At 44.0% G+C, this 27,060-nt stretch overlaps 1 protein-coding gene across 1 annotated transcript in view; it reads right to left on the bottom strand.

Moving 5' to 3' along the window:
• Positions 1-3,450: 3,450 nt before the first annotated feature.
• znf644b (zinc finger protein 644b) overlaps positions 3,451-27,060 on the bottom strand; it is a 39,954-nt gene continuing 16,344 nt past the window's right edge. Inside the window, exons 3-7 of the mRNA XM_062997318.1 lie at positions 17,211-19,799; positions 14,777-15,325; positions 8,517-8,642; positions 7,640-7,745; positions 3,451-6,288 (exon numbers count right to left, since the gene is read on the bottom strand). Of these exons, the coding sequence (XP_062853388.1) occupies positions 6,108-6,288; positions 7,640-7,745; positions 8,517-8,642; positions 14,777-15,325; positions 17,211-19,785 (3,537 nt within the window). The 5' untranslated portion in view covers positions 19,786-19,799 and the 3' untranslated portion in view covers positions 3,451-6,107. The remainder of the gene's footprint in view (positions 6,289-7,639; positions 7,746-8,516; positions 8,643-14,776; positions 15,326-17,210; positions 19,800-27,060) is intronic.

Raw genomic sequence — 27,060 nt, 5'->3', positions numbered from 1 at the left:
CAGGACCCCCACAGGACCACTACAGAGCAGGTATTATTTGGGTGGGGGATCATTCTCAGCACTGCAGTGACACTGACATGGTGGTGGTGTGTTAGTGTGTGTTTTGCTGGTATGAGTGGATCAGACACAGCAGCGCTGCTGGAGTTTTTTTTTTCACTGTCCACTCTGTTAGACACTCCTACCTAGTTGGTTCAACTTGTAGATGTAAAGTCAGAGACAATCGCTCATCTATTGCTGCTGTTTGAGTTGGTCATCTTCTAGACCTTCATCAGTGTTCAAAGGACGCTGCCCACGGGGTGCTGTTGGCTGGATATTTTTGGTTGGTGGACTATTCTCAGTCCAGCAGTGACAGTGATGTGTGAGACAAGAAGCAACTTGCTTCCACAAGTTCCTAAAAAAAATTGCCAACACCCACTGCGACCCTGACCAGGATGTGCTGATGTTTGCTAATAAAAGTAAAAACGACATCTGTGCTACAAGAAGAATATAAAATAAAACTTTTAAAGATCTAACCTTTTATATTTAAATGTCACCGTTTATTAAATCTTTTGACAAATTCAATTCAAATGCATTAAATTCACAACTGTATGACAAACCCTTTATTCCAGCCTTATAATGACGCACATACAGTGTATCACAAAAGTGAGTACACCCCTCACATTTCTGCAGATATTTAAGTATATCTTTTCATGGGACAACACTGACAAAATGACACTTTGACACAATGAAAAGTAGTCTGTGTGCAGCTTATATAACAGTGTAAATTTATTCTTCCCTCAAAATAACTCAATATACAGCCATTAATGTCTAAACCACCGGCAACAAAAGTGAGTACACCCCTTAGTGAAAGTTCCTGAAGTGTCAATATTTTGTGTGGCCACCATTATTTCCCAGAACTGCCTTAACTCTCCTGGGCATGGAGTTTACCAGAGCTTCACAGGTTGCCACTGGAATGCTTTTCCACTCCTCCATGACGACATCACGGAGCTGGCGGATATTCGAGACTTTGCGCTCCTCCACCTTCCGCTTGAGGATGCCCCAAAGATGTTCTATTGGGTTTAGGTCTGGAGACATGCTTGGCCAGTCCATCACCTTTACCCTCAGCCTCTTCAATAAAGCAGTGGTCGTCTTAGAGGTGTGTTTGGGGTCATTATCATGCTGGAACACTGCCCTGCGACCCAGTTTCCGGAGGGAGGGGATCATGCTCTGCATCAGTATTTCACGGTACATATTGGAGTTCATGTGTCCCTCAATTAAATGTAACTCCCCAACACCTGCTGCACTCATGCAGCCCCAGACCATGGCATTCCCACCACCATGCTTGACTGTAGGCATGACACACTTATCTTTGTACTCCTCACCTGATTGCCGCCACACATGCTTGAGACCATCTGAACCAAACAAATTAATCTTGGTCTCATCAGACCATAGGACATGGTTCCAGTAATCCATGTCCTTTGTTGACATGTCTTCAGCAAACTGTTTGTGGGCTTTCTTGTGTAGAGACTTCAGAAGAGGCTTCCTTCTGGGGTGACAGCCATGCAGACCAATTTGATGTAGTGTGCGGCGTATGGTCTGAGCACTGACAGGCTGACCCCCCACCTTTTCAATCTCTGCAGCAATGCTGACAGCACTCCTGCACCTATCTTTCAAAGACAGCAGTTGGATGTGACGCTGAGCACGTGCACTCAGCTTCTTTGGACGACCAACGCAAGGTCTGTTCTGAGTGGACCCTGCTCTTTTAAAACGCTGGATGATCTTGGCCACTGTGCTGCAGCTCAGTTTCAGGGTGTTGGCATCTTCTTGTAGCCTTGGCCATCTTCATGTAGCGCAACAATTCGTCTTTTAAGATCCTCAGAGAGTTCTTTGCCATGAGGTGCCATGTTGGAACTTTCAGTGACCAGTATGAGAGAGTGTGAGAGCTGTACTACTAAATTGAACACACCTGCTCCCTATGCACACCTGAGACCTAGTAACACTAACGAGTCACATGACATTTTGGAGGGAAAATGACAAGCAGTGCTCAATTTGGACATTTAGGGGTGTAGTCTCTTAGAGGTGTACTCACTTTTGTTGCCGGTGGTTTAGACATTAATGGCTGTATATTGAGTTATTTTGAGGGAAGAATAAATTTACACTGTTATATAAGCTGCACACAGACTACTTTTCATTGTGTCAAAGTGTCATTTTGTCAGTGTTGTCCCATGAAAAGATATACTTAAATATCTGCAGAAATGTGAGGGGTGTACTCACTTTTGTGATACACTGTACATGGTACAAATCAGACATGATGTACAATGGTGTGCAGGGCTAATTTCCCCAACTCCAATTGCCTCTGTTACTTGGTGTCCAAATACTTTTGGCCATAAAGTGTAGATCAATCTTAAAATTGGAAAAACTAATAAGATTTATGTCAAAGCCTCTACAAAAGGAAAAAAATACCCCTAACCAATGAAAGTATCAGTACATGTCGACACTTGCTAAAACATCTGGGTGATCCCCAAACTGTTTAAAAATGTTATATGGACAGAAAAATCAACCTTGTTTAAAATACAGCATTTACTGTAAGAACATTATAGTGACTAAATACAGATGTGGCAGTGAGATGATGGGGAGGAACAGTGGATTCCACTCTCTTACCAAACATTCTTGAGAAGAACCTGGAAGATCATCTGTTCATGAGCTAAAGCCAATGTGTAACTGGGTTATACAGCAAAACAAGGACTGACAGTTGAACATGTAAAGGATGCTGGTTCAAGCCCCACATCTGCCAGGTTGCCAATGCTGGGTCCTTGAGCAAGGCCCTTAACTCTCAATTGCTTGGATTGTATAAGAGCTTTTTACCCAATTTTCCTCCCAATCTAAGCGTATCCAATTACCTGATTGCATCACGCTTCCTCTCTACTGATGCTGATCCCCGCTGCTGATTGAGGAGAGCGAGACTCACACACGCCCCCTCCAACACGTGTGCAGTCATCAACCAGCCAGCAGAGGTCGTAATTGCATCAGTTATGAGGTCCCTATCCGGCTTCTTACCCTGTACAAACAACAAGCCAATCATTGTTCATATAGCCGCCCCAGTCCAGCCGGATGGCAAGAGCAGAGTTTCGAACGATGAGTTTGAAATGTCAGCTCTGGTGTGCCAGCGTGTTTTACCGCTGCGCCACCTGAGCAGCCAGATCACAATTTTATGTCGCTTTGGATCTGAAAAAAACCTGCTAAATTTGTAAGATTAAAAAATTTAAAGTGATTTAAACTCAGAAAGTCTGTGGTGAGACCAAAACCAGCAGTTCAAGCCCAAAAATCTAGTAAAAAGTACTACAAAAAAATGTGAAAGGCTAATATTAAATTGAAGAATGTGATTAGTTGCAATAATTGTGTAAAACAAACATTTTACAATGTTTTTGTTTAATATGGACTGTTGTATGCAATAACAAATAAGCAATTACAGACAATTATAAAAGAAATTTATTTTTTTCACAGCACTGTAAATTGTACAGTTACCTGCAGGTAACAGGTTCAGAGTTGCCAGATAAGTTTTCACTTCTTTAATTATTTATTTATAATTATGTATTAATTGTTGCATTTCTGCCTTCTTTCTCACAATCAGGAAATCAGACAGGGCCAGATTAAAATGTGCTCCATCCAGACACAGCCAACTGTGCCTGTTGGATGCCCAGGGGGTCGATAGCACATAGTACAACTTGAGCGCTCAAGATTGAGATCTAGCGATGGTGGGCTAGTGCATCAGACCTAAGCAGTGCGGTGCCACCTAAGCATCTGGTTTCCACTTTTAATAGTGGGTATTAACCACTATTACAATGAAGCAATAACAGGACAGTTAAAAGGACAGGATAGTTAGCATTCTAAAGCCTTTTTTTGGTTTGATTACAAGAAGGAAAAACATCTGATTGTAAGGGTTCTCACATGATCTGGCAACACTGGTCAAATGACTGGAACTGTTGGAAACAAAGTAAAATAATAACAAAAAACAATAATGATAATATTCTTTTAAAACTACTTTTTCTACTTCTACTTCCTACTGATTGATTTAAAGCATAAAATTGAATACAGTGATGTATTTTACCTTAAATTAAGAGAGTAAGATTTCATTAATGGTCATTCTTACTATTTTTTTCAGTGTTTTCCTGGTTGCATAAAAAAAGAATCATATAATCATTTCATATCGAAGGAATAGAGTCAGCAAGTGCAGCACTACAGGTGTAGATGAGATTTAAAAATAGATCTCCCTGCTTCTACTCTGAACAAACAGAACCTTAGAGGAGAATGTGCTTACTTTTACATGTGACATAAATGTCATGCCTTATCAGCCAAGAGAAAAAGTAAAAGAATAATGTAATAATATTAGAAAACCTGTCTTTCTATATATATATTTATCTATATATTGGTAGACATTTATCTGTTATATATACACTCACTGGCCACTTTATTAGAAATGTCTGTACACCTGCCTCAGTCAGTCATATGAGAGCAGCACAATGCTAAACATCACACAGAAATGTGGGTCAAAAGCTTCAGTAAATATTTACCAACATCAGAATATAATGTGTGTGATTGTGACCCTGGCGTAGCTGTTGGTGATGGTTCAAGCTTGATGATCTGATCATCTAGGATTTTTATGGTACTAACTGCTATTATGGAAGAACGGCCAGGCTGGTTTAAAACAACTGGAAGGCTACAGTAACTAATAAAGCACTCTTTAAAACAGTGAAGAGAGGAAAAAATCTCAGCACACCCCTCTGAACCCAACCGGGTTTCCTTCCACACAACCAAGAACACTTGGAACTTGGTACTGTGGGCACAGGTACAGCAGCACAATGCCGAACATCACACAGAAATGGGGGTCAAAAGCTTCAGTAAATATTTACCAACATCAGAATATAACGTGTGTGATTGTGACCCTGGCGTGGCTGTTGGTGATGGTTCGAGTTTGATGATCTGATCATCTGGGATTTTTATGGTACTAACGGCTATTATGGAAGAACGGCCAGGCTGGTTTAAAATGACAGGAAGGCTAAAGTAACTCAAAGCACTTTTTATAACCGTAAAGAGGAGAAAAGCATCTCAGCCACACCTCTGAACCCCACTGGGTTTCCTTCCTTACAACCAAGAACACTTGGAACTCTTGGTACTGTGGGCACAGGTACTGGATCACTCCAACTAGACAATGAAAAATGCTTAAATATTTACATCAATATTTGGCATAAATAGGGCGCTCAGGTAGCGCAGTGGTAGCTGACATTTCGGACTCATCGGGTCGAATCTCAGCTCTGCTACCGGCAGGCTAGGCGCCTACACGAACAACAATTGGCTTGTTGTTCAAGGGACTGGTTCTGGAGGGGATTCCTTATAACTGATGCAGTTATGACCTCTGCTGTCTGTCTGTACACAAAGCTGATCCACATATGAACTCTCTTCGTTCAGGTGAAAAGATGCAGTCGGCTTCTGCACACGTGTCGGAGGGGGCGCGCGTTAGTCACGACTCTTCTTATTCAGAGTGGAGATCAACATCAACAGAGAGGAAGTGTAATGCAATCTGGTAATTGGATACGACCAGATTGGGAGGAAAATGTCAAAATACGGAGCTGTATCGGTGGTGTACTGGTTGGTGTGGAAGACGTTTCCCAACATGGAAAATCAAGCTTGGTTTTAATGCTACAGGCTAAATGAGTGGAGGTGCTGGCCGTGCTTCCCTTTATGGCCACATTTTACCCTCTTATAAGCAAAGTTTATGACAAACTGGTTCCATTAACGTGACGATAAGCTCAGTGTACTTCAATGGCTTCCCCAGTCACCAGATCTGAACCAATGAGAGCACCTTTGGGATGTAGAAAAGTGAGAACGTTTCCAACACCTTGAGAAATCCACACCAAACAACTGAAGCGGCTACACGAGCGAAAGTGGGTGAGCAAGTGGTACCCATTAGGGGTATGGTGTTCCTAATAAAGTGGCCGATGAGTGAATATGTAACATAATTTTTGTTTAATTTTTTACTTTTACATTTGTACAGTTGTAAATAAACGTCTTTATACACAGTTCATGTGCAGAAGAGGTGTCAAGTGAATAAAAAGGGTGTGTAAACGTGGTCATTGGCCCTGAGTGATGCGGTCCGGAGCGCTCTGCTCCTCACGCACAGGGGGAACGGCGGGTAGAGCTGGTATCTCCACCATGGGTGCGCCCGTGCCGCTGTGCATGAGGTGTCTCTGCAAGTGCTTCACCCAGTCCTCCTGTACATGCTGCGGCCCCTCGAACACCAAATCGCAAAACCTACAGAGATAGAGACAGGTAGATGCAAAGAGAGCAGAGAGACAGGAAGAGTAAAGTGACATTGTGAAGAGAAAAAGAGGAAAGTGGGTGAAGGGGGGACCTATTTAGTTATTAGGATTTTACCATCATGTTTTACACTTTGGTCACATTCATGACAGGAACGGTAGTTACTCATTACACAAGATTCACCAGTTTAAGTTTAATGTTAAACACGGTCACAGATCATTTTGTATCTCCAGTTCACCGCACGTCTTTGTATTGTGGGAGGAAACCGGAGCCCCCGGAGGAAACCCACACAGACACAGGTAGAACATGCAAACTGCACACAGAAAGGACCCGGACCGCTCCACCTGGGAATCAAACCCAGAACCTTCTTAATGTGAGGCAACAGTGCTACCCACTGAGCCACCGTGCTGCCCAGGAACCGTGATGAACAGAACCGTTTGAATAAAATGTGAACCAAACCTATTGGACCATGTTAATAATAACCATCAAATTGACTGGACCAGCAGGATCATGCTGACACAGGCAATGATAATGTTGGCAGCACCATTGCCTGGTGGCATTCGGTGGCATTGGCAATCAGTAGGAAAATGCTAATAGAAGTATGGCTGCAGTTGGCAACACTGCAGAGGGGTGGCATTGTGGGTTTACAGACCGTGCGTTTGGTAGCCAAAGTCTGATTAGAACTTACCGGACTTTGGTAATCTGGCAATAGCCACTGAAAGAACTAAGATCTTACTGTGGGGTAAGAGTGCTACCCACCGAGCCACTGTGCCACCTAGGACGGACCAATTTACATTTTCGGCATTTAGCAGACCCTTTCATCCAAAGCGACTTACAATACTGTGACAGTATATTGTCTAAGCAACTGATGGTTAAGTGCCTTCCTGAAGGGCCCAACAGCAGAGGGGTATCCTTCACCAACCTAGCAGTGGTGGGGCTTTTGATTGCTAGTCCAGTACCTTAACCACTAGGCTACAACTGCCTACCTATCCAAAGGGACTGATGTAGGATAGGTAGACTGTTGGGTGGGTTGGAAGATGGGTCCAGAAATTAGGAAACACACACAGATAAACACTATATTGCCAAAAGTATTTGGACACCCAACCATGAGCTTGTTGGACAGATCTGCCGCTGCTGTTCAACTTGTAACCACTAAATGTTACCCCATGCACCTTTAACCTTTAGATGGTAGCATGTGTTGTGTCAACTGGAGCTTCTGCACGTCTGTGTTTGTGGTTTGGTTTGTGTGACGCTGCCACCCTGTGGATGACACGAACCTGCTAAAGTATGGCAAGGTACAACAAGTGTACAAAGACTCATAAAAATGATGGAGCCTCTACAGTACCTGCAGGGGAGGGTGTAGATCACTTCAGAGGTGGTGGGTTGAGTTTGGAACGTTTTTCTCTTTGGCCCTGATCTTGAGCGAGCTCGCTTCACACTGCAGTCATATGCTGAAAACACACACAGCCATTACAACCGGCAAAAACACAGATCCAACATTAAAATCAAACTACTGAAACATAACTGGACCACACTGCTGACCATCACGTTAAAGTTGATTGTATTTTTAAGAACTTTTTACAGTAGAAACAGATTACCTGAGAGTCGGGTGCAACAGTGACAAAAAAACAGGAGAAAAGAGACCCTCTTATGATATTCTTCCCTCTTCATCTCCTAATGTAGTCATTTCCAATTCCCCACTGCTGCTGCCTGCACAATCCCCAATCTGATCACCAGAGCTGGATCACCACACGTCCCCTCAGATACGTGTCCAATGTGTAGACGCTTCTCATCACATGCCAGCTTTAGGTTCCCAGAGTCATATCAAGTATGAAGAGGCACGCTAAGCTCTATTTGAACAACCACCCCCTCCCACACCACTACTTGTGCAGGCACCTCAACCAGTCCTGGACATCGCATACTGCCACATCAGTGTGAAGAGGCCCAGTCCAACCTTTCCTCCCTCAAACACGGCCAATCGTGACAGTGGACACTCGCTTTGTAGAGTTGGGAAAGACTGACTGCAGCCAATTCGTTACTCTGTACACTCTGCCAGCTCCCTGTACCTCATTATTCAAACAGAAGGGACCCTCAAAAGACTCCCACTGACCAGACATTGAGGTAATGGACCAGTCCTAAGTACTAAGGGCTCTGACCTGGAAATATCGAGGGCCTTATTGAGGTAATATTGAGGTATAGAAAAGTGTAAATAAAATACGTACTTGTTCCTTCCTCCAGGGCCAGTTTCTTCCTTCGGGCGTAAGCTCGGAGATGATTGGACAGACTGACACCGCTGTGGAAAGTTGCATTACAGTGGATACAGACTTTCTTATTTGGTTCCAATGTATCTGCAAGAAAAAAGGGCAAATGATGCAATTATTAGCAAAATATTAACATACAATCATGTACATACATTACATAATACCTGTTGTGTTATGTATTCAGTACAGGGTTCTTATTACATATAAAACTCTGCACTTTCTGACTCCTCACTATCTGGTTGAGCTTCTACATCAGTATGCATCATCCTGTACCTTACGATGGCAAACAGTAGGTCTTCCTGTTGTTCCAAGGTTTAAAATGACCACAAGAAGATGGTTGATCATTTCATGGAATAGCTCCCAAACTCTCTTCCCAATTGACATGTACTTAGTGTATGATTTACAGTGAGAAACAATTATAAGTACAAAAGACACTGTGTGAACACTTGATGAACTCTTAACACACAATAAATGCACACTCTCTACATGGTCATGTGCTTTCTTTATGTACAAGACCACATTTTGGAATGTATCTGTGGGACTTTGTGCCTATTTATTTAAATTTATCCCACTGTAAATGATGACACGCAGTCAAAAAAGGGAGCTCTGGAGACCTCTCCCATAACAATCACATCATTTTACTGCTGACGTTGAGCAGAAACACAGATAAATGGTTTTCGCCACTGAGGACAGAATTCAAATAAATAACTCGTCTTATTAAAGGTTATAAACAAGAAGAGATCACTTGCTGAATTTTCAGAGGAAATACTAAGAAAGAGGATTTAAAAATTGCTTTATAAAACGGATAGTTCCGGTCCTAAAATCTGATTGGCTGAGCCGTGTTCGAAGCCGTTGTAAAATCCCCGATAGACGCACACCTATGACCACCTCACATCATTCCATATTAATACGCCACTGAAAAGAAAAAGTGAATGTTATGTTTACCCTCATGTTGCCTAGCAACACTGTTAACGAACTACCTGGGGTCGCGGAAGAATGCTTTTTGTAAGTGTTTTTGTAAATAAAAACATTTATAAATTGAACATTGTTGTATTTTATTATATTTTATGTTGACCGCCGTTCTATAAAGGCAATAAGCCACTCGAGACCGTGCGTTACTGCTATGATTTTATCACGGGGAAAGACGTTTTAGGCAAAACAACCTTCCCTGTGATAAAATCGCAGTAACGCACGGTCTCTCGTGGCTTATTGCTTTAACATAAGATCTATAAAACTGGTAGCTACGAAAGATGAAAGGGAAGTGGCTGCCCAAAAACTGTGTGTAGCTATGACAGCACAGCGCAAATTCAAGACAAACCTCAGACCCATCGCTCAACATCAAATTTCTAGGGAAACTGGAGTTAGCCAATGTTTAGTCTGAATGATGCATCATGACCTGGTGCTGCAACAGTGAAAGAATTGTAGAAATTGATCAACATTATGAGCAACGGTACAGAGGTCGCTTTTTTAACTCAGTGTAAAAGACTGGCGTACAGCATGTAAAGATCCGATCTACGTATCAGTACAGACATGTAGGATCTTTAAATACTCTGTGTGTGTGTGTGTGTGTGTGTGTGTGTGTGTGTGTGTGTGTGCGCGTGTGTGCATAAGGGCACTGTACAGAGCACTCCAGCAGCTTGAGTGTAATAAACTGTGATTCCCTCGTGTCTTCGCCCTCTCACTCCATCTGTTATCAAATCCATCTTTACACTCACGTCTGCATTGTTGAGAATAATATTTATCAAATTACAATCCGTGCTGTTTGTTTCTGACAGGGAGAGAATGAACATGCTCAGCAAACCATTTTACCCCCGCTGAGACGTGACGGTACGAGCAAAAACCTCTCAGAAAACGAGACAAATCATCAGAACATTTTCACCTCATGATCGCTGTAACGTTTATCTCATTATCCTGATTGGGGTCATGGTGGGTTCAGAACCACCCCGAATCAGTGGGCACAAAGTAAACACACATTCTGAAAAAAAACCTGGGGTTGGTAAGGCTTTCTACAATATTTGGAGCACGTCTGTAGGAATTTGTACCCATTCAGTCCAGAGCAGTTGTGAGGTTGGACACTGATGGTACATGAGAACATTTTTTGGAATGAATGCAGATTGTGAGCCAGAGTTTAAGTTGGGTTGAGGTCAGAGTACATACATACACACACCCAGTCACGTATAGGGCAATTAACCTGACCATGTTTTTTTGGACTGTGGGAGGAAACCGGAGCACCCGGAGGAAACCCACACAGACATGGGGAGAACATGCAAACTCCACACAGAAAGGACCCGGTCCCACCTAGAGATCAAACCCAGGACCTTCTTGCTGTGAGGTGACAGTCCTACCCATCCTCACCAAGATCAAAGTCTGAATATCAGTGGTGCTATCTGCCGACCGGACGCCTATACAGACACGATTGGCTATGTCAGGGGTGGTTTGCTGAGGCACTGAGATGTATTGGCACCCTGTCCAAGGTGTGTTCATGTCAGTTCATGAAACTGTCTATGATTCTGGATCGAACCCAGGACCTTCTTGCTGTGAGGAGACAGTGCTACCCACCGAGCCAACGTGCAGTTAAGGTACATAACTAGTTATTAAAAGGTTCCTGGATCAAGCCACATCACTGCCAGGTTGGGCCCCTAAGCAAGGCCCTCAGCTCTCAATATGTTCACAACTGTAAGTAGCTTCAGATAAAAGTGTCTAAATGCTGTAAATATGACCTAAGCCAGAACAGTGAGTCTGGACCACAACAGTCTAAGATACCAAGATACAGCAGGAGCCAACAAGGGTACAAATAGATCTGAATTAGATTCAAATTCTTACTAACATTTTTCCTGCTAAATGCCAAGTTCACACTACACAGCTTTCCAAGTTATCAGGTCGCTGTACAGTTCTCACACTACACAACTGGATCTCTTGTAACCGAGAGTCTTTCAAGTCGGTGTGGTTTTCACACTACACGACTGATCGGTGATAGGGGGTTTCACACTACACCATCTATCACCAACTGGAATCGCAGGCGAGCTTCTCTGGTCTCCCAAACTACGTTTTGTCACGAAAACAAACGCGAGAAGTGACGAGGGGTTTAATGATACCACGTCCAAAAATGCACAGCAACAAGTAGCGAGCGATCAAAGTTTGTGCACTGATGTGCAGCGTAAAATCAGGGAGGAAAAATAAATGAATGAGTGGATTTGGCAACGCGAACAGCATGGATTGTTCTATAGTGAATTGGAGGTTAAATATTTTTTGCTATGCAGCATGGGTATTATGTTTTGTAGAGAACAATAAGGTCAGAAATACTGCTGAACATGTGCGTGTGTTGATGTATTCTGATATAAATTATATTATGCCCCTGTCCCACCTTTTTACATCTCCTCATCAGTTTCCCCCCCCTCACACCGTATCTTGCATTCTCATTGGCTGTTCGACGCCGCACTCATTGCCAGTCGGGCAACTCAGATCCAGATATTTGACGAGCTAGAAATCTCTCTTCGGTCGCCGAGCACTCGGAGTTGTTGAGTAGTTCAACACATAGCGATTGAGAGCCGAGTTTCGATCGCCGAAATCAAGTAGTGTGAACCAGGCATAATTCGACTAAAACTTTCATTAGGACAGACACAAAACAAAGGTGTGTAAACATCACATCAGAAAAACGCTCACTGCTCCGACATTTGAATTTCAAAGCTGTGTCGGATGAAACTTGTTCTTTTAATTTGTTCCACTCGTCTGGGCAAATGCTTTTGCTTTCTCTTCTCCATGTTGCTTCAATAAGTTCCATCTCCAGACTTCAAGCATGCTAGCGCAGCATCAGTTACTGGTGAAATGAGAGCTGTCTGTCGTACATATTTAATAGCAGAGTGGCTGAAGATGAAAGGTGAAAGAGGGGGAAAAAAAAAAAACTAAACAAAAAGAAACGGGTTTGTATTAAAATGCTCCAGCTGTAAATCTGGCAGATCAGTGCCGCCTTGTGTAATCCATTATTGGAGCCACTCACCATGACCGGAGAGCAAAACACCATCCGATTTACTGTTTCTCCTAATAATGATGAAGTGGAGAGATCTGGCTTACACATATATAAATATTATATATAACTAAATATTAGTCACATCACACCAGCCACCTGGATCAGATGTGCACGATCTGTAGCTACACCAAACTCTTAAGGAAAAACTTGAGGTTAAACCTCTCTCTCTCTACACGGAGAGATGAAAACCAAAATACCTTGTAACTCAACGTCCCCTAAACTTAAAATCTTTGAAACTTAATGTGCTTCATCGAGAAATTTGTACCCTTAAACTCAACGTGTTCAGTATGTTTTAAAAAAAATATATTTATGTAACTTCAAATTGCCATTAAACAGTCGCTTTGTTCCGCACTCGGCTTGAGCGGTGCAGTAAAACGTCATCAAAGTGTGCATACGAGACGAAACTGCATTTGTGTGAAATAACCATCAAATTCACTCTTAAAGCTCCACATGTATCTGTGTTTATCTGGATTTTTCTCAATGTTTCACTTTTAAACTTGTGTTATAGCTTAAGGTTCTGAGAACTTATAAGAATCAGCTTTTTTCAGTTTTTATATTATGTGTTATTTTCAGTGTATTAGTGTCAAAAACCCCATTATTTTACATTAGCCTAAAATATGCAAGTCTACAGGACCATGGAATGCATTAACAGGTTTCCCCATACATCCTTATGGAAAAAAAATACCTTGAAACTCAACACCACTCCCAGAACCAACTGATGTTAAGGTTTCAAGGTACCACAGTAGTCTAAAGCAGGGTTTTTCAAACTTTTTTTCAAGCAACCCACATTTTGTTCATGATTTTTACTGAGACCCAGGCAACACAAAAAAAAGAATCAAAACAAAAAACAAAATATACCTAATTAATAAAAATGGTGGCAATCTGGTCCCACTGTGGTTTACAAGATGTAACGTTAAGCCTCCAAAAAGGGCATTCATGTATAAGTTTATTTCGGGGTTTTTTTTTTTAATACTTGTTGAAATTAGTTTATTTCTTCTTATTATTTTTTGCTGGAACCTATCCGAGCTTTTCAATAGGAGCAAGGCACACAGTAACACCCTAGACGGAGCACCAGTCCATCGCAGGCCAGACACACACACTCAGCCATAGGGCAATTCAGTGTCTCCAATTAACCTGACTGTATGTTTTTGGACTGTGGGAGGAAACCATAGCTCCCGGACAGACTCCGCACAGAAAGGACATGGACCCAGGACCTTTTTGCTGTGAGGCGACTGCTACCCACCAAGCCACCCCCATTGTGAATAAAAATCAATAATATAAAATACAACTTTTTTCACTGTCTGTGCATCTGGCATAGAGGAACACAAGTGGCCTGCAGAGAGATCTAACCTTAATGCTACTAAAACTTTAGAGATGAACTAAAACATTAATTGCAAGCCAGCCATCTTGTCCAACATTTGTGCCTGACACTACAGATGCTTTTAGCCTGAGTTAACAAAATTCCCCACATACACACTCCAAGACCTTATAGCAGGGGTGGGCAATTACATTTTCCAAGGGGCCACATAAGAAACTGTTACTGTTTTGGGGAGCCGGACCAACAGGGTGAACTTCATTTTATTGTCTAATTTTTTAATGTTCTGATCTATCTATCTTAATCTATCTATCAATCTAGTTCTATCTATCTATTTATTTCTCTGTGTTTAGTACCGTAACGGCGATATAAACCCTAGATTTAAGTTGTTATCCTTAAACAGCGTTACACCTGACTTTTGAAGTTCATGTCTTGTTAAAACTCTATCGTCTCTGTCAGTCACGCTCAGTTCTGTTGGGCGACACATTACAGTGAAGCTGGATACACTCGTCTCAAACACACGTAAATCAAAACGCGGAAATTTAAAGTAATAGCGCTCCCATCAATATAAAAACAATCCTGTTAAATGCATGTGTGATGTACATTTATTTACGTCTGATTTTTAATTGCCCCTGACCTCATGCGGGCCGGTTGGGGATTGTGGCCCGCGGGCCGTACAATGCCCAGGTCTGCCTTATAAGGACTCTATATTCATTTACATGGTTTTGAAACGGGATACAGAACAAGCTTATGGACAGGTGTACACATACCTTTACAAGTTACAAGTGTGTTAAATTTGTGTCCAATGGGGCATTAATGTGAACCGTACACAGTGACTGACCGATTAAGGCTTTGCAGCAGTAACTAGCTGTTCCTCACCTTGGCTGCGTGATGGGTCCGGCTGCTCGGGGAGACTTTTGGAAGAAGCGGTTTTGAGTGAAGGAACCATAAACCGGGCTCTGGCAGTCTGGGACTGAACCGTGTCCTCCGGGTCCCGGTCAGGTTGCCGCTCCTTCAGCAGCTCTACCAAAGTACTTGAGGTTTCAGTGACCCCGTTGACCTTCTCCTCCGCGGTCTCATTCATCTCCTCATCCTCAGCGATCAGGTCGTCGCTGTAATGCTGAATCATCTCAGAGTCGTCAGTGGGTTCGTGAGACGGACCCTCGTTTTCGGCAAACTCGTTTTGCGAAATAAAAGGTCTGGAGAGGTAAAGGTTCGGCTCCAGGACCTGCAGCATGTTGCTGTGCTCATTCCGGTCCTGCAGCAGCTCTTTGAGGATGGACAGAGGAGACTTGCTGACACCCGTGATCGACTTCCCGAGGCGCTTTAGGTGACCCCGCACATGATTGGACAGGCCGGTTTTAGTGTCGAACCAGCCCAGACACAGGGGGCAGGTGTGCTCGGTTTGAGCTGCTGGCTTCTCTGTTGCTGCAGGAATAAAACACAACAATTAATGATTACAGATGAAGGAAAGGAATCTAAATCAATCCATGTATACTATATGACTAAAAGTATGTGGACACATCCTAATTATTGACTAAAGGTGTTTCAGCCACACCCATTAATTTTATACAATAAATTATATAGTTTGTGGCAAAAGTTTGAGAAAAGCCATGACTTGTGCCAGGAAACTGTTCCACCAGGCTTATTTAGAGCTCGTCATTAAACCTACCACTTTTTTATTCTTTTACTTACTTATTTACTTACCCCAATTTTCTCCCCTAATCTAGTCATGTCCAGTTACCCTGAATGTGTCCTCTATACTGATTTGACCCTTCACCGCTGACTGAGGACGCCTCTCAACTGACATACGCCCCCTCCGGCACGTACAGTCAGTACAGACTGCATTTTTCACCTGCACGAGTCGAGTTCATACACTGACGGGCACTGTGTATGGAGGGCCAGACCCCCATCAGCATTATTCCTCAGCCCTGTGCAGGTGCCATCATCAGTCACTTATTTACTTATTTATGTTTCTGGCTGCTCTCGTATTTAGGGGTCACCACAGTAGATCTGGCTTGCAAACTGGACATGGCACACCTTCCTGATGCAACCCTTTTATTCATCCGGGCTTGGGACCAGCACTCTGAGAGTGCACTGATGCACTACACTGGCTAAAAAAGTATTTGGACACTTGACCATGAGTTTGCTGGACGTCCCATTTTAAAAACAAATGCAAACGCATCTGTGTGATTTTTTTAATCGTCTTGTGAAAAGCTGTTATAGCTTAAAAGTATGTTTGTGGGAATTTGTGCCCTTTAAGACAAAAGAGCATTTGTATGTCAGGTTAAGAAAGCTTCAGTTGATGTTCCAGTTCATTCCAACCTGTTCAGTGGGGCTGAGGTCAAAGCTCTGTGCAGGACACTAGAGCTTCTTTAAATCGAGATTTTCTTCATGCCTTTATAGAGCTTGCTTTGTGCACAGGGGCATAGTCATGCTGAGACAGGAAAGGGCCTTCCCTAAAGCATTGTCATAAACTTGGAAGCACATTATATAAAATTACTTACTACACCTGTTTACGACTGTTGTGGCTAAAGCAGATTAATTAAGTAATTAGAAGGGGTGTCCCTATACTTTTGTCCACATAGTGTATGTCTCCCTAACGACTAAGTTTACGTAATGTCATGTGCCTCGTATTTGTGAGCCGAGCCTGGGATTCGAACCCATGGAACTCGGGCACTAATGTTACCAGAAACGTGGCTTAACATTATACCTAGGGATGTAACGATACACTCTTTCCCCACGATGCGATTCACGATACTGGGTTCCCGATTTTTAAACCACAATTGAAGACAAATTATGACAATTTCCTTTTATTGTTTCTTTTAAAAAAATAAAATAAAATACTGTATTTGTTCTTATATTTTATTTATCTAAACAATGAATGCCCTTTTATTTCTGAGGTAGGTACAAACTATGCAAAACAATTTTGAATTAAGCCCAATTTGGCTGAAAAACCCTGAATTTGGCAACCAGGCACATAGCGCCAGTGACGCCAACCAGGCAAGGTGTACAGTATAGCACCAGTGCCTTCTGCTGTTTAAAATGAATATCGATTCATTATACATGTCAAATCGATTTGAATCGTGGAATTTTTGAATCGGTTATTAACTGTCATGTGGTGAATCGTTACATCCCTAATTATACCACATGAAAAGTTTCTGTAAATACACGACTGATCAACACCATTTAACAGCATTCTTATTCTCATGTGTAAACAGTCACGTTTGTAGTGTTTTACACCCACTAGGCTGAATGTTGGGTACAGTGGCTCATTCTAGAAATTTTATAGTGAAAGTAAGTTTCACGTCACCTTTCTTTATTCGTTTGATGGTTGCCACTCTTCGGCGGACGCGAGGCTGCTGGTCCTGAGACGCTACCTGTTCGGGCGACAGCATGTGACGGGCCTCGTATCTCAGCCCCAATCTGTGCAGATGTCCTCTGATGTGATTGGATAATCCCACCCCTGAATCGAACACTGCTGGACAATACGGACAGCACTTCTGTTCCATTTCGAACATGGGGGGTATGGAGTAGCTGGTGTAAGAATCGCTCATGTCTTGGTATTCTGAATTGTCCTCACCTATTGAAGTTTCGATGTTCTCCTCTTTTACTACTAGAGTCCTGATCTCATCATCATATTCCGAGTTGTCGACGAAATCCGATTGCTCTGACGTGAAGTTGTCGTCGCCGACTCTGTGGAGCAAACGTCCCGGTTGGAGGACGTGTTCAGGGGTGTAGGGGGTTTGGTGATGTTCAATAGCATTGAGATCAGAATGGTCGGGATCGTCAGAATCGTAGTTGGCGCTGTGGAAAGGGTAGAACATTTTTCCTGAAGATGCTGGTTTAGGTTTTGATGAGATCAGAAAGGTGTTCACAGGGGTGTTGCGAGAAGGGGTGGACATTTTTCTTTTTGAGGGGACTTTTCGACTTGGCGCTGCCACCACTTTGGGATTGTTAGTAAATTTAATACAACTCGACGACTCCATGTCAAAACTGGCACGACTGTTTGCGTCCCGTTCTTGACTGCCCTCTTCACCAATCGACAGATCCGTTGGCACGCCTTTTCTCTGTGCAGAGTAAGATAACTTACTTGGCATGTCACGTTGCAGAGAAGACGCTGACGGGTTGTTTGCCAAGCTGCTGAAGCTCCACTTGCGTACTGGTGAGTTCAAACCTTTACAGGTTTCTGGAGCACCATTGTCTGGAATATAAAGGTTTGAAAGTCCGTTGGACCTCATGGAGGACCCTGCTAAACCTTTTTTGTTCTGCAGCTCTTTGAGGAACTTTGGTTTTGGTGAGAAGTGTGCTTTATTTTGGCTTGTTAACCCACCGTGGCCTTGTGCCGACTGAAGTTCGTAATCGGAAAACGCCCGATCGTGGACGAGTTGCAGGTGCTCCCTGAAGATGCTCCGGCTCTTTGACGTGAATGTGCAGATTGGACAGAAATACATGCCAAAGGATGTTGCTAGCCTTCTTTGGCTTGGGTTGAGGTCAGACGTGCGTTGGTGTGCTTCCAGATCTGACTTGGTGGACGTTTCGTGATTGGGTTCTTCACGACTGTAACAAGATTCGTCCTCGTCCCGGTCAGGAGTTTCAGCGCCACCTGAGCAAGGTTGGTGACCGCTGGCTCCGTAATCACCCCGAGAGCCCTCGTGTCCTGATTCGTTCAGACTTTTAATCTCTTCCATCAACTTCTCCCGTCGTACCTGATGGATCAGCATGTGCTTCTGCAGGAAAGAGCGTTCACGGAACAAACGCCCACACTCTTTGCATATAAAGGGGTGCGCCAGGCTCTCTTGCCATTCTTGATGATGCAAGTCTAAATGATACATCATATGCCTGTGCAATTGCCTTTTCTCCTTGAAATTAGCATCACACTTTGTACACTGGAAGAACGACAGCTCAGACTCCGACTCAGTTTCCAGGCTCCTCTTTAATGCTGCAGGTTTGGCATCCACATGGGTATCGGATTCATCTTGCCCACCTACTTCGCCATCCGACATTATGCTTTTCTTGACACAGGAATCCTTTTGATGTGAGCCTGCACAGGCTTTCAAACTTTCATCAATTATGGAAGATCCTTCCATAAGAAAGGAGCCAGAATCACAATCAGAGTTGGCGTTACAACCGTTAACATTTCCATTGCTTGGTACCCGCTTCATGAGCATTTCCCGCTTCCTGGAAGGCTGCAGGCTGTCTATTTCTCTCTTTCTTTTCACCACTCGATCAAGCGCCCCGCCTTTTAACAGAAGGTACATGAACTTCTCCCGCAGACCCCTGTTTAGGCCTTCATAGTCATCGGAGGAACTCTCTGATGACTCCGAATTGCAATCAACATCCCATAAGGACGACGGCTCCACGCCGTTGCTCGTCCACAGCTGCCCGATTGATGCGTTATCTCCATCACCTTCCAACAAGGGAGTCTCGCAGCCGCTGTTGTCCGACTCTGATGAGGTCTGTGTGGATGGCGCGTTCGTAAAGTGCCCGTCTGGTTTTTGCCAAGTGTTTGATTGAAGCTCGCTGGGAGGCTCTAACACCTCGGGGTTGGTGTCTGTTCCAGGCAAAGGGGATGCATCTTTGTTGGGGACATGGGGTTCCTCTGAGGTACAGTGTGAAGCAGATCCATTAACAAGTGCTCCTGAAGGCAATGAATCGTCTGAGCAGGGGGCATCCAGGACACCGCCGCAGACAAATGGGTACGGCTGGGCTCCATTTAAAAGGCTTTGGTGAACATCCAAAGATTGGCACCGCTGTGGTCCCATACTGTTGTTGTCATCGCTGGAGGTGGTGGAGGTTGGAGAGGAAGTGTGAGAGCCTGACAGCTCCTGAGTGTAATCTTTAACAGATTCCACCTCCCTCTTTGCGCTGTTTTTCACTGCAGCCATGACAGACACGCCGTCTATAAAACACAATTAGCAGCAAACCCATCACTTATCATGTAAAACATATACTAATTGGTTACATAAATATGGAGTATTACCCTCCCCCCCTTCCCCAAACTAAACCAGCAACAATCTTAATCAGAACAAACAACTGTGCTTTAATGATTATTTGAGGTAATGGCAACAAGATGTTTTAGAGACTTTGGTTTTGTCCATAGACATCGTTAAAAATCAACTAGACTATAACCAAAAATATGTGGACACTTGACCATGAGGTAATTTTGACATTCCAAAACTATAAGCATTAATACAGAATTAACTTTCTTTGCAGCTATAACAGTCTTCAGTCTGTTGGGTAGGCTTTCCACAAGATTAAAGTGAGTATGTGGGAATTTGTGCTTATTCAGTCAAAGGAGCAAAATATACACCAAACAACCATAACATTAAAACCACCTCCTTGTTTCTACACTCACTGTCCATTTTATCAGCTCCACTTACCATATAGAAGCACTTTGAAGTTCTACAATTACTGACTGTAGTCCATCTGTTTCTCTACATACTTCATTAGCCCCCTTTCATGCTGTTCTTCAATGGTCAGGACTCTCCCAGGACCACCACAGAGCAGGTATTATTTAGGTGGTGGATCATTCTCAGCACTGCAGTGACACTGACATGGTGGTGGTGTGTTAGTGTGTGTTGTGCTGGTGTGAGACACAGCAGCACTGCTGGATTTTTTAAACACATCACTGTCACTGCTGGATTGAGAAAAGACCACCAACTAAAAAAATCCAGCCAACAGCACACCGTAGGCAGTGACCACTGACGAAGATCTAGAAGATGACCAACTCAAACCACAGCAATAGATGAGCGATCGTCTTTGACTTTACATCAGGGTGGACCAACTAGGTAGGAACGTCTAATAGAGTGGACAGTGAGTGGACATTGTATTTAAAAACTGATCCACTCATACCAGCACAACACACACTAACACCACCACCATGCCATTGTCACTGCAGTGCTGAGAATGATTCACCACCTAAATAATACCTGCTCTGTGGTGGTCCTGACCACTGAAGAACAGGGTGAAAGCAGGCTAAAAAAAGTATGTAGAGAAACAGATGGACTACAGTCAGTAATTGAAGAACTACAAAGTGCTCCTATATGGTAAGTGGAGCTGATAAAATGGACAGTGAGTGTAGAAACAAGGAGGTGGTTTTAATGTTACTAGTCATTTCTTAGACATATTAAATGTTTAATCCCTGATCTTAGGAATCAATAACCTACAAAATACAATGTAGACACCCCCCCCCCCAGACCCACCGTGACCCTGACCAGGATACAGCCATGGTAAAACATGAATAAATTATTTCACATGAAGAAACAGCAGACTGGCAGACTGATGTGTTACATGAGGCGTACTCATTTAATAAAAAAGTGCAAATCATGACGGGAGCGATGATGAGATCTAAATCTTAACAACGACCCCTTTAAAAGGTCCAGACTACTTGGGCTAAACGTATGCTCAGAGGATTTGACAACCATCGCTGGCTGCTCTCAACAGGAAGGGGCGTCGCTAACGAAGTGGTAAATTCAGTGTTAATGAGTGGCTTCACTGTTACCACCTCCAAGGTAAACCTTCCCGACTCCATATTCTCTCCATCTGTTCTGGTGTGAGGGGGCTTTCAGAAGGGGGGGGGGGGGGGGGGGGTGCTCAACATTTAAAGCGAACTTTCAGCGCGAGCCCCTGAACAGCAGGGTGGTAACAGCATCAGAAACTATCATTTCGGCATTACATTTACAGGCCTCATTAGCTGCCAGCTTCCACCGCCGATCTGTTCCTCACAGCACAAACGGGCTCGGAACGCGAGGCGTCTTTTAAAAATTCATTCGCTTCTATTTACCCTGTTTAATCAATGTTAAAAGCTGAGGGTTTTTTTTGCCTTGCTGCAAGCTATTTACCAGGATTACGGGCTTAAATAAAAGCCGCGGCTGAAACGCGGGGATCGATTAGCTCGCTTTCCCTTCCAGAACTCGGCCTGGGTACACAGCTTCCTTCTTTAAAAATGTTCGATAACCAACACGGACGTGGAGGAATCAGACGACGTCCCATTGTGAACCGTCTATATTAAATCACACAAGTAAAAGAGCGCTTAACACATTTGGGAGGCGCACAGGTCACTGTGCCTCTCTCTACTGCCCACTCAGTGGGTAGCACTGTCGCCTCACAGCAAAAAAGGTCCTGGGTTCGATCCCCAGGCGGGGCCGTCCGGGTCCTTTCTGTGCAGAGTCTGCATGTAGGGCTGTCGCGGTAACTGCAATTTTGCAATACCGCGATGTTCACATTTTTTCTGCAGGGTTCATCTTGTTTTATGCTTACATTCGGGTGTAATAAATGTTAAATAAATTCATAATGAAAATTAACAGATACTGAGATCACGCGCTACCTGCAAGAGGAGCCCATAGACTCCAACGCAGATCCACTCGCCTGGTGGCGCGACACCAGGCTAGATTTCCTCCGCTCTCTAAAGTCGCATGCAAGTACATGTGTATTTGTGCAACGAGCACCATCAGAGAGAGTTTTTAGAGCAGCCGGGAACATCGCTACCCCACTCAGATCCTCTCTGAAACCACATAAGGTGAACATGTTGGTTTTTCTAGCGCGCAACAAGGACATGATAACGCAGGTTTAAGGTCTTATAGACTTTATTCTAAACTAAAGGTTTCGTTTTTTTTTTACCATATTTTTATTAGATGTGCACTTGGAAAAAAAAAGCAAACTGTTTAAGGCTAAATATTTTGTTTTACAGTGTATATCTAGCCTAGGCTAGACGCTAAATTTAAACCTTTTTTTAATAGAGAAAAGCCGTGCATTCTTATTGCGCATCCTTGCTCTTCTTTGTTCTGTATTTAACAATAAACACACATTTGATTTGTCTTAAAGCTGTCTCATCTTTGTCATTCAAAAAGCAATAATATACCGAATTATGGCCTAACAATAAAGCTTGTTTATATAGCTCTAAAATCCAGATAAATAAAAAAAAAAAAAAAAAGCCTAAATCCCCAAAGGGGAAATTCTTCCACCGTGACAGACCTATCTGCATGTTCTCCGTGTCTGCGTGGGTTTCCTCCGGGTGCTCTGGTTTCCTCCCACAGTCCAAAAACATGCAGTAAGGCTAATTGGAGACACTGAATTGCCTTCAAAATGTTCGATAACCAACACCGACGTGGAGGAATCAGACGACGTCCCATTGTGAATCGTCTATATTAACCACACAAGTAAAAGAGCGCTTAACACATTTGGGAGGCGCACATATGTCACTGTGCTTCTCTCTACTGCGCCCCTGCTCGCTCCATCAGCACTTGCTCTAACACTTCGGTTACACCTCGGCTCGAGGTTACTGCCGAAAAACTCAAGAGGTGATAATTGCATATTATCATTACACACACATTCTTCTGCAATCCCCGAAGATCAACTTTTCTTGGATGTATTTATTAATCAGACGGGAATAAGAACTACCGGATAGGCTCCGCTTTCTTTTAGGAACTTTGCATTTCTTTTCTTTCTACTCGCAAGCCACAACCACCTTGCTAACCAAATACACCTTGCTGTTTTTGAGAAAACAAAACTGCAAGGAGCAATAACTGACATCAGGGTTGGCATAAACTACATGAATGCAACTGTTTATTTGAGTGGACGACCATTTTTCTCCCACTTTAGCGCATCCAATTTCTGCCCAGCAATCATCCTGCTGGTCCCTGCTTCTGCTGCTCCACGCCCCCTTCGACACGTGCCCAGCAATCGAACATCTTATCACCTACACTTGACGAGTGCAGTGCAGTACAGTGCTGTGTACGGAGAGCCACACCCTCTACCGCACTCCATCCCCATCTCCATGCAGGCGCCACCAACCAGCCAGCAGAGGTCGTAATCCCACTAGTCTGAGAGAGAGAGTCCCCCATCCGGCTTACTCCCGCCCCTTATCTGAACAACAGGCCAATCGTTGTTCATGTGGCCGCTCAGCCTCAGCCGGCAAGGCAGAGCTGAGGTTCGATATGATGTATTCGAGATCTCAACTCTGGTGAACGGTGTGTTTTTACCGCCGCGCCACCTGAGCGGCCCAGGACACACTTTTTAACATGGCTGTTCTGAAGAATTAAAAATCAAATCAACTACACTTATTCTGAAATTCAAACACCAGAGGCATTAATACAGAATTACCCTTCTTTATGGTTGGGTGGCACGGTGGCTCAGTGGGTAGCACTGTCGCCTCACAGTAAAAAAGGTCCTGGGCTCAATCTCCAGGTAGGGCGGTCCGGGTCCTTTCTGTGCAAGTTTGCATGTTCTCCCCGTGTCTGCGTGGGTTTCCTCCCACAGTCCAAAAACATGCAGCCAGGCTAATTGGAGACACTGAATTGTCCTATAGGTACCCAGCCGCTAGGATGCATAAACCAGTGCATTGTAGTGCACCCAAGCCCGATAGATAGACCCTTCTTTGTGGCTATAACAGCCTCCAGTTTGTTGGGAAGGCTTTCCACTGCTGGAGCCTGTACCAGCTTTTGAATGGGCGCAAGGCACACAGTAACGCCCTGGATGGGGCACCACACATACACACACTCATTCACCTGTAGGGCAATTCAGTGTCTCCAGTTAACCTGACTACATGTTTTTGGACTGTGGGAGGAAACCCACGCAGACACGGGGAGAACATGCAAACTCCATACAGAAAGGACCCAGAGCACCCCACCTGGGATCTTCTTGCTGTGAGGCGACAGTGCTACCCCACTTAGCCACCGTGCCTCCCTAATTATTTAACAAAGTGATGTAAAAAGACTCAAGTTATTGCCAAGGGTGGTCAAACCAGGTATTAGGTCTAGGGGGCATTTACTTATGGCCAATGCCACACAATGGATTAAAGGGTTCAAATTGAAACAAAACGAAAGTCATTTTTATGTTTCACCGGTGCTTTAATGTGGTCAGGGTTCCCCTGGAATCACTAGACACCATGCAGTAATAAACACCAGACAGGACGCCAACCCATTGCGAGGCCTCAGCCATAAAAACCCCACCCCAATGCCTGACCGGCAGACAGCACAGCTGAGGATTTGAACCCTGGATGCTAGAGGTAGTGGCCTTGAATCACGTTACCTCTGCACCACCCAAGCACCCCTCACGTAACATTTCATAAATAACCCGACAGTCAGGTGAGTTTCTGCTCGTGTCAGTTTGTGCAAGTTCACTTTTGCCCTCATTAAATTTTGCACCGTGGCCGTCAAACCTCCGACCTTCTGACTTTTTTTCTTCCCTGTTTAAGTAAGAGATGGAGGTTTAAAGCTAACAAATCCTCTGGATATCCCCATCTGACGTCCTCCTCTTAATCCCTTTAATTTTGAAAGGTATTGTTTAAGGCTTCAAAGTTGATATAGTTTAATCCCCCCTCTGCTAGTACGGGACGGTAAATGAGGGCGCGTCAAGCGCTAATCTACTCGCCCCAAGAGAAAATCCCTCCTCAAGTCGAGGTTGCTCAGGGTTCCTATGAACTCGGCGTTTGATGTTTTCTACCTGGTATCGAACACGTCGTCTTCCTTAACCTGACTGTCACTCGTCGTCGGTCTCCTTTTATCAGACCCTCGCTTCCCTGCTAACTCTAGCATCAAGCACCACCCTCGCCAACTTGCCTGCTCTATTTTAGGAAGGGGTGATGAGCTGAGCTCTGGGACGAACCGGACAGGTGCGCATCTCCTCTAATTTGGCTTTACTGCAGCACCAGTCTGCACCGGTGTACTTTTTGTCGTTTGGCGAGTCCACTTTTAATCTGAATGAGCTCCCATTGCTGCAGCTTTGCATCAGCGTGGCTTTTAGCAGATCCGCCCAAAGAAAATGCAGTGCAGCCTCGCGCCCATTATTTGTGCCGCCCAGGATGTTTGAATCGTCAGACTGGGCTTCTCGCTGGTTCTTTTGCAGGGTTTTTTTTTTCTACGCAAGCAACTTGCACGGCGTGAACAGGCAGTGCAACAAAGCGGAGTTATTTCTGAGCGCTCATTCTGTCCGGCATCAAAAAGGAACTTTCCTTCCAGCTTTCACAGTCAGGAAGAGACGGTGAGGAGCATCCTGCCGTCCTCCCTTGATCAATTCTGCAACTAGCAGAACTGGTGCAAAACTTCTTTCCAATGTTTTTAATGTGCACATCAAGACTGCACAGAACCAAACCAGCAAGGGAAAAGTCCAAAATTACGTTGCTACAGTTTTTTTGGTTCGACGACCACACACATCTGCCAGGCTTATTACTTACAGTCAAGAGAAACACACACTCAACCAACTTTTTTATTATTATTATTTTATAAGTTCTGGACATGATTGCCCATGTCGTGACTTTGTACTTTATTATTCCCACCACTCACTAGGCACAATGCAGTAACACCCTGGACTAGACACCAATCCATCCATCCATCGTGAGGTTTTGGTAGTTTGATGTGTAGACACCATGGCTGGCTGTAATCACCAGTAAAGCCAAGTCACATGGCCTTATCAATTTGGCCTTTATTAAGGTTGCTTAAGTCTTCATGCTGATCTGCTGCATTAAACACCTGAACTATGAGAACCGACCATCAACCCATGAATCTCCCCGACTGTAAGAGCACATTCACAAGAGAACTCCACATACACCGATCAGCCATAACATTAAAACCACCTCCTTGTTTCTACACTCACTGTCCATTTTATCAGCTCCACTTACCATATAGAAGCACTTTGTAGTTCTACAATTACTGACTGTAGCCCATCTGTTTCTCTGCATGCTTTGTAAGCCCCCTTTCATGCTTTTCTTCAATGGTCAGGACCCCCACAGGACCACAGAGCAGGTATTATTTGGGTGGTGGATCATTCTCAGCACTGCAGTGACACTGACATGGTGGTGGTGTGTTAGTGTGTGTTGTGCTGCTATGAGTGAATCAGACACAGCAGCGCTGATGGAGTTTTTAAACACCTCACTGTCACTGCTGAACTGAGAAAAGTCCACCAACCAAAAACACCCAGCCGACAGTGCCCCGTGGGCAGCGTCATGTGACCACTGATGAAGGTCTAGAAGATGACCAACTCAAACAGCAGCAATAGATGAGCGATCGTCTCTGACTTTACATCTACAAGGTGGACCAACTAGGTAGGAGTGTCTAATAGAGTGGACAGTGAGTGGACACAGTATTTAAAAACTCCAGCAGCGCTGCTGTGTCTAATCCCCTCATACCAGCACAACACACACTAACACACCACCACCATGTCAG

Source organism: Trichomycterus rosablanca, chromosome 6 (assembly GCF_030014385.1).
Source record: "Trichomycterus rosablanca isolate fTriRos1 chromosome 6, fTriRos1.hap1, whole genome shotgun sequence".
Lineage (NCBI taxonomy): Eukaryota > Metazoa > Chordata > Actinopteri > Siluriformes > Trichomycteridae > Trichomycterus > Trichomycterus rosablanca.
The sequence above is the reverse complement of the archived record's forward strand: the minus strand, read 5'-3'. Positions and strand labels throughout refer to the sequence as shown.